This window comes from Apostichopus japonicus, chromosome 2 (assembly GCF_037975245.1).
Source record: "Apostichopus japonicus isolate 1M-3 chromosome 2, ASM3797524v1, whole genome shotgun sequence".
Lineage (NCBI taxonomy): Eukaryota > Metazoa > Echinodermata > Holothuroidea > Aspidochirotida > Stichopodidae > Apostichopus > Apostichopus japonicus.
The window spans coordinates 13,596,041-13,613,052 of record NC_092562.1 but is presented as its reverse complement, the minus strand read 5'-3'; the positions used below and the strand labels follow the sequence as shown (position 1 = coordinate 13,613,052).

The following is a 17,012-nucleotide window of genomic DNA, read 5'->3' as shown; positions in this document are numbered from 1 at the left end:
ATTTGTTGAAGACATTTGCCCACCATTTCTGCGTTCCACTCTCATTAGTTTTTAGTAAATTTATGAATGAAGGTTAGGACTGGAGATGTGCTAATATTTCCCCAATTTTCAAGAAGGGTGATAAGTCTAAGCCCTGTAATTATAGGCCTGTTAGTCTCACTAGTGTTGTTTTTAAGGTCATGGAGTCTATTGTTAAAAAGTCTATGGTCAGTCAATTCAGCAGTCAGTCTTTGATCAGAGAGTCTCAACATGGCTTTTGTCAAAAAAGGTCTTGTCTCACTAATATTCTTGAGTTTATGGAAGATGTAACAAGCTCACTAAATAGGCAGAAGTCTGTAGATGTGTGTTCCTGGATTTCCAGAAGGCCTTTGATAAAGTTCCCCACCAGCGTCTTTTACTTAGGCTGAAGAGTATGGGTGTCAATGGGAATTTCCTGTCTTGGATCGAGAATTGGCTTCAAGTTGGTAATAGGAAACAGAGGGTGGTAATTAAAGGCTGTGATTCTTCTTGGTAGGACGTTACTAGTGGGGTTCCACAAGGGTCTGTTTTGGGTCCCTTGTTGTTGTTGCCAATATAAATGACATTGACGGGGATGTTTTGTGTACAGCTTAGAAGTTTGCAGATGACACCAAATTGTATTCTGAGGTCTCTTCCAAAAGCCATTCTGAGAAATTTCAAATGGATTTGGATAAAGTTTTTTCCTGGTCTCAGGGATGGCAAATGCTATTTAATATTGATAAATGCAAGGTAATGCATATTGGTAGTAGTAACCAAAATGTATACCTACAATCTTAGTGGTGTGGTCTTTGTTGAAAGAGACCTAGGTATTATCTACATTGACTCATCTCTGCAACCTTCTAACCATTGTCTTGAAGCTGCTAAAAGAGGTAATAGGGTTTTAGGTATGATCAAGAGGAACTTCAGTTTTCTGAAAGAGGACATAGTAGTTAGGCTTTATAAGCAGTTGGTTAGGCCTCATCTGGAGTATGCTGTGCAGGCTTGGAAATTCATATTTTGCTAAGGATAAGGAAGTAATGGAGAAGGTCCAGAGGAGGGCTACTAGGATAATTAGTTCCTTAAAGAGTGTTCCTTATTATAGGTGGTTACAACTGTTGAATCTCACCATACTGGAGATTAGGAGGTTACATGGTGACTTGATTCAGGTTTTCAAGATTGTGTATGGTTTTGACAATTTATCCTCCACCGACTTTTTCATGTTTGCTAATAGTAGTTGTACCAGAGGTCACTGTCTTAAACTCCAAAAGTTACAAAGTAGGATTAATATTCGGCATAACTTTTATTTCTAATAGGGTTGTGAATGTGTGGAACGGTTTGCCTGAGAAAGTTTTACTTGCAAGTAGTGTGAATGGGTTTAAGAATTCTTTGGACAAGCACTGTAAGCATTGTAATCGGGTCTGAGTGTTTGTGTCTTCAGTTCTTTATCTCTCCTACTGTATATGGTCCTTGATGGGGACTTGAGTGTCCCTCCTGATCCTTTTTTTTCTACTAAACTAAACTAAAAAAGGAATAAACTTACCTGATCCTGAGCATTGCTCAGTGACAGCACCATAAGAAGCAATGGCAGAATAGTTGACTCCATCTTCGGTCCAGGCTGCTGACTAGTCTAATCTGAAATAAACCGTGGCCATAGAAAGAAAAAAAAATTAATAATTTCATGTTGTCAACAAACGATCTGACATATACAATTAACAAAGCAATGCAGAACTCAGATATGATCTATGATAAATTTCTGTGAATTTTTTAAAATTTTTGAAAAATGCCAATGTGTAATATAAACCACGTACCATCCCCATGCAGCTACCTCCACCCATTTACTTCCTTCACAATACAAAAGCTCTATTCAAGCATTTGAGCTCTCTGTTGTATCGTAAATGAATCATGAAAAATCCTGGCTTGTGTGTCTGTTCTTCTTGGATATGTACTGTACAATGACACTGCCATAGTGACAAAATTCTCAAAATTGGTGTAAACTAAACCAACAAACAATGTACTGTGAAAATTCACAAGCACTACTTTGAAGGTTAAATTCGGTCAGCGACTTGCAGATTTGATTGAACCCAATGCTGCAATCCCTTTCGTGGGTAATTTCACTGTGGATATTGAATACTAATGTACCAATTTATTGTTGTATACAACAATAATATGCAAGTGAGTGAGATTATATAAATATTAACGAACAATCAAATTGTCATATGTTCAATTTTGCTTTAAATGTAATTCATTTAAAGCAAAATTGAACATACAGTCTATGAGATGTGTAAGTACCTATTACAGTTCTCTATGTGAGGAAAGTAATGAAACTGTATAAATGGTTGACTGTAGGTGTGCTACATACAGTACGTACTTAATAACTTTAACTTTGGGACACTTTCATCTTAACTTTCAACCTTTTACTGTAGTAAAGTGCAGACCACCAGGAAACACTGATATCTGTTTTAAAAGGAAACTTCTGAATTTCCTTCCCTTATGTCTAAGTCATGATGGTTTAAGGTGTGTGTCAAAACATATACACTCAGTGGCGGAGCTAGGGGTATTGGTCAAGGGGGGCGAGGATGGTCTGTAAGGGCGCTTTCGACACTATCTTAAGCGGAGCGCCACCACAGGTTGGCGCAGAGCGTACAAAACATTTTTGAGTAAAGATACTTCCTAGATCGCCGGAAATGACCCTTTCCTGGCCTTGCTAATTTGCAGATAAACGAAGAATAAATAGGTGTCATCGCCAAAAAAATGTGACAAATGTCAATAGGTAGATGAGAGCGAAATAAAAAAGTAAATAATCGCGAATAAGTAAAAAGTGGTAAAAAGCTGAAAAGGGCGCCAGCAGTCCATTTGAGTCCGTCAGGGGGGGCATCCGCCCCCTCTGACTGTATGGACGCTCCGCCACTGTATACACTAGAAGCTTACACAGCAAATACTGGAAATGAATTGTAACATGCATTACATTTTGCTACATGGATGTACAGTGGATTATGTAATACTAGATGAAGCTCAAGGTGGCATACTCCTATTAGAGTCTATATCCATCCGCTTGATTGTTCTCCTTCAGGAAAGGGCCAAAAAGCAGCAGGAGAAGAACATCTTTTTTGACCTGTTATCAATCATGATCTAGTTTTTTGTGGCTTGCATGTTGAAGAGCATGAATGGAAGTACATGTGGTGAGAAAATTGGGTCAATTTTAGACCCCTTTAGGCCTCCCAGGAGCAGCGTAGGAAAATATTTTTCTTACTGAGTGAAGAGGTTTGTTTACATGTGACGAAAACTTCCGGTTGGGATAGCAAAAAAATGTATCATCATGATATGGAAAATTGATGGTGCCATGCAAGGCCCAACTTGTCAGCTATCTGGTGATGGGTAGCATTTAGCTAGTGAAAACTTCTATCTAGACTTAGAGACCTCATTACTTTTGTGATTTAGTGTGTAAGTCAATGGGGCTTTTAATGGGCGTATATGCTACCTCAACGCTTCACAGAAGAGGTGACTCGTTATAACGATGACAAATTGTTTCAACATCACATGGCTAGAGGTCATGAAGAGTATGAGCCGCTAGTTTTGTGAGACTTTCATCTTCCACCAGAATGTTATAAACTTGTACAATATAGATCGTACATTATGGTATTAAATTTTTCATGGACATCTGTCAATGATTTTTACCAGTACTCATGTTTGTGTTTATGAACCTGAAAGACTAGGGCCATGTTGGACCAACAGTACTGACCACCTGTCTCTATTCATCATGCAGTACCTGTAGGAGCCATCTTGGTTTACATGTACCCCAGCCATTAAACCTAAGATCATAGCTGCTCTGACAACCTTTAGTACTTTCAAATCTTAAACCAGTATTATTCCTACAAAACTACAGTAGTATTTTGGCAAAATCTGTATGTAAGTTAATTAAACCTGCAAAAAAGAGTTTAACAATTACTGACGGGAAAATCAACAAAAAGCCAAGAAAAGGGAGAAGAAGAAGAGGGGTAGACAAAAGAGAAGATGAAGAGATGACATATCCGAGAACGTAAAGACACCAACATCCAGGAGATAAGACAACCAATGCTACTTACTGTAGCTCATGGCTACGATACAGTTGCTTTAAAACCTACCCTGTAGGCCAAGCACTGTGTGTCATAAGATCGATGATCAACAACCTTTCTTCATTGCATGAGAAATCAATAGAGTTGCATTTCTATGACTATAAACTAACATTGCATTACATAACAAAGTCTTCACCATTTCTCTGTTATAAATTTTTCAATTTTCAAGTGTGTTTGTTGATTTTAGTCAAACTGAAATGAGAAACTCTGTTAAAGTTTGTTTGAACACCCACCACAATGTGTAACATGTGCAAATCTAGGGCCACTGGTGTTCAAATAGTTAATTCTGACTGAGATTGGCTGTTGACAAAGATACAGTAGGCTCAAAACTTAAGCTTGCATTAAAGGCATTGAAGACTCGTCCCAAGCCGCGTGCCGCCACTGAAAAAAGTTAACTTTCCGTTGCTTGTTTTTTTCTTGTCCCTACAAAATGCAGACAGTAATGAAACGTGATACCTTGTTATCTTTTATCTAGACCTGAGATGTCCATCGCTTCATGTACACTGTGTTGTAGGTATTGACCGCAGCTGCATGAATTGACTGTACACTAGTGTCTAATTACCGACGGGAGCAAGCTGTGTGTGTATTTTCTGAGATCGATGGTGGTGTCTAACACTTCTGTTACACCCCATTCGAAAATTAGTTCAGATTACCAGCATTAGATTTTTCTTTGTGCGCGAGTCTTCACACCCTTTAAGCTCCATGGCAAGCTGCCGAACCAATTCCTATAGTTTACATATCAACTGTATGATAAAACATTATTTTTAGTCTGGTCATCGGGATGACTCTGATTAGGCCAGTTTAAATGTATGCTGTATTGGCCCCAAATATGTTAGATATTCAAATATGGTCACCTTTGGTTAAAATGTTTAAACTGTTTTTATTACAACCTTGAAGAAATTTATCCTCACTGGGACATTCAGTCAACTTGTGTGTTCCTTAAAAATTGTCTGAGAACAATTTGGAGAGTAAAGACCTCCAGGAAAGTATTTTCTGAAAACTTCTAGCAATTACAGCGTGCTAATTTGGGGTCTATACTGACTACCTTTAAGAATGTTCTATGATTGCAGCAGCCATTTCTTTTCAATGCATAGGCTATATATTATTACTATTACAGGTTAATAAAATCCCTAACACTTTGGGGAAAGACTTTTAAGATACATTTGTACATTATGATTTCCTGAACAAAATATGAAAAAAACCGTACTAAGTTGGCAGCTCTGAAAAATGATATATTTATGTACTGTAGTCAATTCTAGCTAAATAGCATAAAGTCATACAAGTCACTGCTAGTAACAAGCCTGTTTTTAACAAACCTAGGGCCAGCCACAATATGGATCGAATATTATATTTTCTTTTATAATATTTTTTAATAACAAACACAATTCCACAGCCTGTTCCATCCCTAGGTCCATATGCCAGCTGAGTTAGATGAAACTGCATGACACATACAGCCATATTGACCAATAGCTGGAAAATACAATAGCCTCCTGCTGGTGGATACCTATTCACAATATAATCACCTTAAATAAAAGGAAATATAGGCAAAAAGTAACAAGACACTACAGATATTCAATCAGATGCTGTAAGGCAATTCTAACTTTAGCATAAAATTATACAATTTACTGCTAGTAATTAACAGCCATATTGACGAAGAGCTGGAAAATACAATAGCCTCCTGCTGGTGCATACCACTTCACAATATAATTCACCTTAATTGAAAAGAAAATATAGGCAAAAAATAACAAGACACTACAGATATTCAATCAGATGCTGTAGGCAATTCTAACTTAAAAGCATAAAATTATACAAGTAACAGCCATATTGATCAATAGCTGTCAAATACAAAGCCACCTCCTGCTGGTATTTAAATACCACTTCACAATATAATCCACCTTAAATGAAAAGGAAATATACAGTAGGCAAATAATAACAAGACACTACTGATATAAATGTGAGATGTGTATATATGTAGCGCAGTACTTGCATTACTGGCTGACAATATATATACAGTATTCATAACTTACAAAAATAATGTGTTTGCAACTTTCTGTTATACAGTAGTAATCGTTCTCAGGCATTTTGGAAATCTTGTATTGATATATATAGTGCAGGATTATTATATAGTCAATCCTGGCAGCCTTAACTTGTACTTGTACTTGTGTACACCAAAAACGAAAAAATAATTTATCCAGTTATCAAATCACAAAATGCGATGCAAAATGATAAAGTACAGCTGTACAAGTCCAAAGATGTATACCTTTCTTTTGGATACATCATATAGTACTTTATAACACACAAAGATCAGAACCTTGAAAATTACCTGGCACTACACAAAATATGAACACTAAATTATTCCCTGAAGTCTGCATAATATGAGCTGTCTAACCTCAAACTAACGCATAACATACCAAATGCCACATAACATACCAAATACCACTTAACATATCAAATACCACATAACATACCAAATAACATACCAAATACCACATAACATACCAAATAACATACCAAATACCACATAACATACAAAATACCACATAACATACCAAACACAACATACCACATAACATACCAAATACCACATAACATACCACATAACATACCAAATACCACATAAGATACCAAATACCACATAACATACCAAATACCACATAACTTCCAAAATACCACATAACATACCAAATACCACATAACATACCACATACCACATAACATACCACAAACCACATATCATACCACTTCAATTTTCAACGTATATGAAAGAGAAAATTCCTACCATACTGTGTAGCCAATCCATACATACATAGTTTGAAATCAACACGGATAGCACTTAACTTTGAATGTTGGAAAGTGTAATATTACTCCAGCAACTGCAAAGAGTGACATAATACAATACACTACACCACTCAAATAACATAAGAATATTGATTTTTGTTTTAATAAGCCAAAAAAGAATTCATAAAAGGGAGGTCTGATCCATAATGTACAGTAGGTTTTCTAAACATAAAAAATTTAGAGTCTTGGCCATCTTAGCAGTGATAACAGGCTATCAGGCTCATTTAAATACATGTGATTAAGTATCGATCGTAAGCAAGATGGATTCTCTTTGGACAATATCATCGACATGTAAACATAATCTTGATGACCCTTAAAATATATTTTATTAATAAATGGTCAGTGTTTCATTACTGTCTACATTGATAAGTGTTCGATTTTGTGAAGTTTGCCACGATTGCCCTGCCACTATCTGATGTCACTTTATTTAGAAATTGATGAAACAAACTACAGTAGAATGATATGTAGATGTATGATAAAAACGCATAAACCGACAGATTCAAATAAATGTCTGCAAACACAGTTTGTTGCATTTTTCCAGCTGGTATATAGCATCTATTCCAGTAAACATATAATTTTTAAGACCTTTAGTCACTAATGGTATACCATCACTTCAATATAGAACTACTTATATCATAGCTCTGTCTGTATATATTCTTTTACATTCAAACGTCTATAGCCAAGATTACTGCGAGCCATGTGACATGATGCTTTGACCGTACTCTTCTCTCAATCCTGATTGTAACACAATATGACAGACAATATGACTATTAATTAATAGTATGTAAAGAGAGTTGTTATCCCCACTTTCTCAAAATCTTGTTCCTAATTTATCAAATGGTTGTTTCAATGTTAACTGTATTTTAAGTACCACATAATTAAAATCTTACTTAATCCATTAGTAGCTCAATATCTGGAGTAGTTTCTTGTACACATGTATAGTAATAGAGAGTGAATATTTCTACATTGTACACTAAAATATCATGATAAGAATCAATCAGTAAATCACAGATATGTGTACTATGGTTAAAAACAGGGACATGAGACTCAGTTTTTACCTTCCATGTGTTTTTTGTAGCCATTATTTATCCAAATTCTATTTTGGGATTGTGGTGACTCTAGAACCACAAGAAAATACAATAACACTGAGGTAGCCGGTTTATGCACACGTCTATTCAATAGGATAACTGTAAGGCAAGTGTGAGATATATACAAGAATGAATGAAGCCTGGTGACGTATATCACCATAGCCTAGGCTGGGAGGTTCAGCCGTTTGGTGTGATGACAAACAATTAATATGAAACTATGAATCTACTACAGGGATTAATCGGTTGTAGCATTAGCCTGGCCAATAGCCATGCTGGGGCATGGAGGGGCATATAGACCACTGTTCCCCCCCCCTCTCCCTCATTTGTGCAACTACTCTTGTAAAAAACCTCACAATTATAAGTTATCTTGCCCTTGGCTTTGATTGTGGCCCCTTCCCCAACCCCCACCCTTAAATTGGACTTCTTACATGGCTTAATAGGTCTGTTGCAAATCTTAAGGAGATATAAACCCATGAATTCCTGGACCCATCATACTGTACATTAACTTTATTTGACAGTAGCTTTTAAGGTAATGAGCAACAAGCACATGCTCCTGGGCTTATGAAGTACAAGTTGTATGTCATATATACCACCTAATGTGTGATGTCACAATGCCTCCATGTGGTGATTTCACAACTTCCCCTTTGCTTTTCCAATTTCTATATTAGGGCTTCACAGCTAGGGCAGGAAATATATGGAGGATGCTAGCTATATGGCAGGCTATGCAAGCTGGTTATACCTATAACAGCACTAATGACTAGTGCATACAAGCAGTTGCAAACAAAGTGTGATGGCTGGAATGTTCTGTATAGTGTGGGAGAGGAGGGCGAGGTTGAGGGTGGTTGACTGGGAGGAGGATATGAAGGGGGGGAAGGATAATAGGAAGGAAGGAGGGAGGGTGGGATATAATTTGTAATACAAGCATGTCTTATGCAGTCTCAGATGGTAATGACCACAGCTTGAAGTTACTGTAAACATGCAAAATAATTACATGCTGCTAATTTTCACACAACTTACAAATTTGAAGTTTTATTTAGAGGTAGAAATGCTTTTAACAGAAATTTTTAGCAGGATCAACTTCCTAAGGAGAGAACAATTTGCCGTTATCCCATTCTGACAACATTTAATTAGGCCTGGAACCATCATTGAAATCACACATTGGATGGAGGATGAAACTGTAAATAGCAATGTCTAGATCATAAACAAGTAGCACTTAGCACTTTATATATTTACATGGTGGTTTGAATTTTACTCATAGTGACACAAAGTTACAAGTAACACACTATATCATGAAGATATAGAATTCACATGAAATACATGGAAATAGTGCATTTCCTACATAATGAATGACATTAAAGGTGACCATATTTCTGTGATGGAAATGTGAGATGTACCCATCGTTCTGCTGGTTGAAGCAAACGTTTGATTTTAAAGACAGCCATAGTCTAGATTTCTTTAGTTTGCGTGGCGTAAAAACAGCGATAGGGAACAATTTATCCCGTATCGAATCGCAATATATGTTAAATGCAAAATTGTCAGATTGCTATACAAGACCAAAGATGTATAGCATTTTGTTACACATGCAGGAACCATAGTATCTTGTTACAGAAAAAAATGCAGAGCTTTCAAAACTGCAACACAAAAGTTGAAATCTAAATTATTCCCAGCTGATACAACCAAAAGACTTGTAAATCATCTATTACAATTGATTGATTTTACGGGGAAAAAAACAGTATTTCATGAGCAAATCTACATAGCGAGAGTAAAACTAAAACTATAGAGTTGTCCTCTTCCTTTGTTTATTTTAATTTTTCTGGTTGGTATACTTTTCAAATGTCATCGACACTGTTACATACTACATACTGTAACAATTAATTATGTATGTATGTATTTGTATGTAATTTAGATCCTCCTGCAAGAACTCGCGAAGAAGCCTCATTGGCTTATAAAGCCGCAAGCTGACCAAAGTCAGTCTCTTAGACTCATATTTAACGTCCATGATTATGAATTGTCAACAACTCTGTAACTGGACGACATACATTAATCTAGGAGTGACTCTGGACCTTATGATTGAAAGGCACCGGCTTTAACCACTTGAGCTAACACTCCTAATTACACTCCTAATAACACTCCTAATAAATTAATACATGGAAAGTACTGTAAAGCTGCAAATAACTATTATTGAAAACATTAATGCTCTGCACTGCTCTGTGATACTGTTATCACAAACTTCCTGGATGTGCCTTAAATAACGTTTCTGCAAGGAAACAAGTTAACGTAGTGCCAAATGCACGTTCAGATAAATGCTGTGTGACATTCACTTTTAAGCTGAACACTGTTGTCAATGTACAGTATGTGTATGTCAATTGTGATGTAACATACATACTGTAAATGTGTACATATAGGATCGAACGTGAATATCAAATTTAAAGCCATAGATGTGTGAGCAGACATAATTAAGCCAAAGTGATCACAGTGTGTGCACTACAGTGTTTTGTGGTCTCTTTGCTCTTAATACAGAAGCAGAATATTGAGTTGATTCGGATCAATATTGTCAGATTATGTGACAGTGATACAAGACTACATTAATCTTTTTCATTAGTTAACCTTGATTTCAGTCAAGTTTAATTTCAACTAATGACACAGAAGTGAAAGAAAAAAGGAAAGAGAAGATGTTTTCCAAATGTTTGCTTGTAGCATTAATATTAATATGAACATACTTGGTGTCTTGGCAACAAAACATTTGACAACTGAATCAAATTCATTACTGACTCACTCATTTCAACCCAGAATTTGTAGGAAAATGGTGTCTCAGTTTCATCAATTATACAGACCCGTCAACTCTCTCGGTTTTACCGGGAGACTCCCGGTTTTTACTCGAATCTCCCGGTTTCATATTCTATTCTCCCGGTTTTTTAATGTTTCATCACTTGCGACAATTCTGAAAATAGCCAACGATTAGTCCTATGTAATTCCCCACAGTAATGCTGAACAGGAAAGGCTATTCAGTGTAGTTCGCAAGAACAAGACAGACAGTCGGTCACTAGTCTCAAGCTTGGTGGGACTATATCTAGCATACTAGCCATGAAGTCACAGTACCCAGAGTCCACTGTTCATTGTTCCAAATGAAAGCCTACTAAAGAAACCCTGTAGAAAGCGAAGCGAGCTGCGGTAAACTACAACAAGAAACACTGATTGGATGATTCTCTCACTGTATTGCATAAGTAGACTATACTTATTTAGGAGTATTTATATCATTTCAGTTGAAAATTACCAACCTCCCTAATTTCCCCTTGTTCTCCCTATTTTTTGGCCCTGAAAAATTTTATTCTCCCTATTTTGGGGTCAAACAGGTTGACAGGTCTGATTATATATCTTAATAATTGGTGGGTTTGAGAAAATTGTTGATTATTAATTACTCAAAGAAGCTGTTATTACTTAGTACACAGATCTATACTTGGGTCGCAGTCAAGGATATTGTCAACAATTTTACTAAATTATTTTAAATATTTCACTCACACAGATAATAAGGTCACTCACACCCAAGCTTGGCTATTGACCCCTCTTCCCAGTACAAGCCACTGTGGTGACTATACATCCCCATACACCAAATGCTGACTGCATTGTAGAGAAGTTTGTGTATCAACGAATTAACAGACGATATCACAACAAATGTATTGATGGCCAATACCATGATTCCACCAATACAGATCAACCACTCACATGCAGTAATTTAATGACCACTGCTTTGTATTTATGTTGACTATATCATCTGCAATAAATATGTACAAATTCCCTTTATAAATTTAGTTCCTGATTCGATTGAAGTACATTAGCCTATATATAGTGCATGACATAGCAAGCTTATTGGGTAAATCTGTTCCACACTACAGTACCTTATAAGCCACCTGTAATTATTTTGCACGAAAATGTACATAGCCAAAAAAAAGACACACATTATTAAATTCCAGGCTTTTGGTTTGGAGTTTTTCTACCAAAAATCCCCTTTTATGCAGTCTAAGTACTTCACAAAAATGCTAGCCTGTATTGTGAAGTATGCAATTCAGTTCTATTGTATTACTGTGGTTACAACACAATGAACAGGATATATGATTTGAACTCTACTTTCAGGGGCAACAACAGATCCTACTTCACCAATTGAAACATTTATACTAATGTAGATATATATTATTATGTTTGTAGCACAAGTAACTATAAACACATTATACATCAGTCAGTAAGTATATGAGTATTATGATGTTTATTCCCAACTCTGGATGAATCTTTGATCTTCCTGAACATTAACGGTACATTACATTTACATTAGTCATTTAGTAGCAATTTTGTAAGTACATACAGTAAGCCTATACTGTTTGGCTGCACATGCATGGCTTCATCAGGTGGTCATTGTTATTTGATCTGCTGGCAATGATCTAGCAACAGAAGTGGACATGATCATGATATTTCAAACTTGAGTTCATGTATCTATAACAACAACTTTTGATTACATCAATTCCGAATACGCACCCACATGGGATTTCGGGTACACCCAGTACTAGCCCATAGTTACAACACCAGGATACATGTATGTTTGTATGCGACGTAGACATGTACGTATGCCTCTAGACGCTAATATGACATTCATGCCTCTGGATTCCTCTACTCATGCAATCATTCCCTGTTCCTGCTCTATATTATGGTCCAATCTTAACAACTACAGTATTGTAACTTACAATTAAATCATAGAAAAAAGGAATGTTATCTTCTGGCCGGTAAAAGGAGAAATCCGTCTATAGACAGCCAGGTGAAAGGTTTATTCAACTCCTACATACCATTTTCAAGATAACTTCACTTGAAGCTATTAAGTCTTGTGACAACAGTGAACTTGAAGCAAGCAGGAAAGATCAATGTTAGAGCTGCACATAGACAACTTCAAGGATTTTTTTCCCCTTCATGTTTCCTGTTCTGAATTACGTATGCAAATTAGGTATCAGTTCCAACTTTCGTTAAAAGCGTCGTAATTCCTATTAAGATGCATTCAGTTTCAAAAGGATATTTAAGTTGAATTTGACTTTTTAATAGAAGCAACATTTAACATACTTTTGTAGTTTTTAGAAAATGAAAATATTTACAGCTGTACAATTAGAGATTCTGCCAATACTTATGCAGGTCAATAAAATACTGTATATTGTTCAAGTTGCTCATGTCTGATTTTCACTATTTTTATTCTTCTTTTTTTTTACTTGTTTCTTCTTGCTTAAAGTCTCAATCTATGTTTGCTGATGAATTTCGGAAAACAAACTTCCGAAGCAGATTCAATGTTTCTTATTCTAAATGCACTCTGACCAGGTGGGCTTAATGGAGAAAAGCTGTCGCAATCGAAGGAAAGAAATTTATTTTCTGTTGCCCTTATGCAACCGCCCATATCAGCATGTTCATTGCACAAATGTAACCCACTGTATATACGCCTATCGTCCACTATTTTACCCAATTTCACAGAGGAAACGTCTGAAAACACCTGTTAATTCCTTGCAATGAAAGGAAATCAAACAATTTTGCAAGCTACATCAGTAAGACTGAAAGAAAGATACTATTCAAATATGGACCTAACATAGGCTTGCACACAGGCCTAACGGTTGTAAAAAAACAGAGATTTGATTGGTGCATTGATGCTTGCAAAGTTTGATTGAAATTTGTAGAATCTACGGACTCGTTAAAAAATCTAGCGAATTTTATTCAGCTCAAAATGTTTAACGACAGTAACTCAATATAAATAATGATTATTAATATGAAAATTGCATAGAACAGTGTTATTTTCACTGAGCTTTTAGGGCAGTAATTAAGCTGGAAAGGTCAAAGTTAAAATTTGGCAAACACACTGAGATTTTATAGTTCTTCTCAAATTTTGTAACAAATCATATATATGCATTATTAATTTTCAACATATTTTTCATCATATATGACATACACACATGACAGATCAGGTCAATGATTTAACTCAAAGAGAATTATTGGGTTAAAACCTGCATCCACATTAAAATGGAGATTGTCTCAATTAATTTGCAATCACAAAGTGTTCAAAGTGATAACAATTTGTCATAAAATTGCTTTCTTGTTTTTTCTTACAAATGCCATTCTTCCAAGGAATAGAATAATTTGCATGAATATCATAATTAGGTCATATTTAATTATTAGTATTGGTTTAAAATGTGACAACAGACCTAGGTTATGATCTCTTCGAAACAGTCCTGTGATACCATCAAGCAAAGGAGAGGCCAAATCTAACCTACTAACACACCTCAAGTTATACTCTCAAATTGGTCAGTTTGTCTGTGAAGACTGGACATTTTTTTCATATTGCTTTGCATTTACACAATTGCTCAGAGAAGTTCCTTATCATTACAAATATTTTCAAACTAGGCCTTGCCCTACCGCTTGTACTGTTCTGGATATATAGGCTCTAGACATAACTTTGGCCTCAGAAGTTTCTAATTGTGCATGTTTACAATTGAATGAACAATTGCACTGCAAGCTTAAGCTGGCCTTTATCCTAAGATGTCCAGAATTTGCAGTCAACTAGGTCAAAACATAGCCTCACCATGTGCACATATACCTAAGTTGTTAGGGCTTTTCGGAAAAGCTTTTACTAGACATAGCATATGTCTAACGTAGGTTCTAACTATTACTCTGTCTCCTACAGTCCTACCCCTAATAATTAAATAGGCCTAACACTAACAGTTAGGCCTAGGGCTAGGCTAAGCTTAATTTTGAAATGTTACAAACGCTTAATAATTATAACGTTTCATAGAAGACAGAAAAGCTATTTAGAAAATAACATCATAACATCGAAGTTATAAAAGTAATCATGTCATACATGTCATACCAATTCGAAAGTTTACTTCAAACATAAGTACGTTTTCCTTCTGTTTCCGCTTTAGCATAGTTGTAGCAATGATGGAAAATGAAAGTAATGTGTGTGTACGTACGTACTCGCTAAATTCAGTGTCATTGTTTTTGTACAATATATGTTGTACAGATCTTGATCAGTGCGGAACTGACTGCAGACGACGTCTTAGTTACGCAAGGGTGAATTTAACCAATCAGCAACTTCATAAAGTTGAAGTTTACAACCCAAATTTGTGTGGTATATAACCCTCTATTGGGCATCTGTATCGGCGCTAGAGCAAAATTACAGAAAACTTACAGCATGAGACTCACGATAAATCAATAAAGTTTGATACTAAATGAAATCCCCCTAGAACCGCTTGACTTCATTAGCTGGGTGATGATGTGAGGGTGTGTGTGTGTGTGGGGGGGGGGGGGCTTAGGTTAGGAACCCTGGTTACTAGAGTGCCGTGCGAGTTAATTAACCCATCTGCGGGAGGGGGAACAACACAGCCCTCCCCCTTCCAGCTGAAGCCGCTGTGGTCAGAGCTCTTGTGCCAGTCTGTGTGTATATGCGGAAGTGACGAGCACAGGTAACCGCAAGTATCATGACGTCTGTATAGTTAAACATTTTTTGCTTTGTCATTATAGCGTTGTTAACTGATATCTTTAATTCACCAAGTATGAATTGGGATATGAATCCATTCGAGTTAAGACTAATAAATAAAGACATTATTTTCCACACAAGGAAGGCGTAATCAAGGCTAGGAGGCTTTGAGGGAGACGAGTACTGACTCATAGTGGTACTATTGTTAACTAGAACTGTATTTGCCTGCAATGATGCAGTATTGACTATATTGTAGTGCATGTGGACTGCTTGCATTGTTAGGAAAAACTTTTCGGTTGTTCATCACTTCCGCAAATACACACAGACTGGCACAAGTGCTCTGACCATAGTGGTACTATTTTTAACTAGAACTGTATTTGCCTGCAAAGACGCAGTATTGACAGTATTGTAATGCACGTGTATGGTATAGGCCGCATGGGAAATAATTGCTGAGTTATGTCCGACATAATTGCTGAATTATGTCCGACATAAATCCGAGTTATGTACCACGTAAATACGAATTATGTCGGACATAAATCGACCAATCAGGTATAAGCGCATCTCGATGCTTATTATGCGGTACATTAATCGTATTTATGTACCGCATAAATCCGAATTATGTACCGCATAAATCGTATATGTACCATATAAATCCGGATTCAGGAGTCTTCGAACCTCAGCATAGCGTTATGCTCATCGAAGATTAACAAACCGGTTCAAAGCATTGCGAACAAACATCGCATTGTGTGGGATTGGGAGTCAAAATTTGTCAATAACCTACAGGTATTCTTCGCTTCTCGACGAAAATCACGCACCTGTTGTACTTTGTCTATCATGCGTGCCATTGCTTTATACAGCAGAAATAACTGCGCTGCTTTCCCGCTACAGCAAGAGGGATTAACACTCGCTCATAGCATGCATGATAACAGCTTCAAAATTCGCTAATGTGATTGGTCTATTTAATGCCGGTATTAATTATATTTAATGCCGGTATTAATTATATTTAATGCCGGTATTAATTATATTTAATGCCGGTATTAATTCTATTGAATACCGCATATGAAGCTACATGGTGATTGGCTGAGAATTAATGCCGGTATTAAATAGAATTATTACCGGTAATATTTTTAGTTCATACGGACATTAAATCAGCAATTATTTCCCGTATGGCCTACCGTACACGTGGACTGCTTGCATTGTTAGGAAGAACTTTTCGGTTGTTCATGGTGTTATTTTTTGCGCGGACAACACACCAGGGAGTAAAGTCATGTAGGTACCTACAAAGTGAGGGCGCTTGTGAGCGCCGTGACAGGCTCAGAATAAGTTGGCTACGCAGCTAGCCTCTGCAAATGTACAGAGCTTATATGAAACTTTAAGTTTCAACGTCCAGTCATGTAGGTATCGTTAACCAGGCCAGTAATGCCAACATTGAAGCGCGTACGAGCACTACAATAACTACTTGATTTGTAAATATTCAACGCGGCG

The 17,012-nt window shown here is 36.5% G+C and overlaps 1 protein-coding gene across 2 annotated transcripts in view; it reads right to left on the bottom strand.

Annotated features, from left to right (window-relative positions):
• The window catches only part of LOC139978843 (uncharacterized), a 50,237-nt gene extending 35,166 nt beyond the window's left edge, over positions 1–15,071 (bottom strand). For both annotated transcript variants that reach the window (XM_071989374.1, XM_071989381.1), the window contains exons 1-2: positions 14,919–15,071; positions 1,538–1,629 (exon numbers count right to left, since the gene is read on the bottom strand). In XM_071989374.1, coding sequence (XP_071845475.1) covers positions 1,538–1,600 — 63 coding nt within the window. In that variant the 5' untranslated portion in view covers positions 1,601–1,629; positions 14,919–15,071. The remainder of the gene's footprint in view (positions 1–1,537; positions 1,630–14,918) is intronic.
• Positions 15,072–17,012: the final 1,941 nt, after the last annotated feature.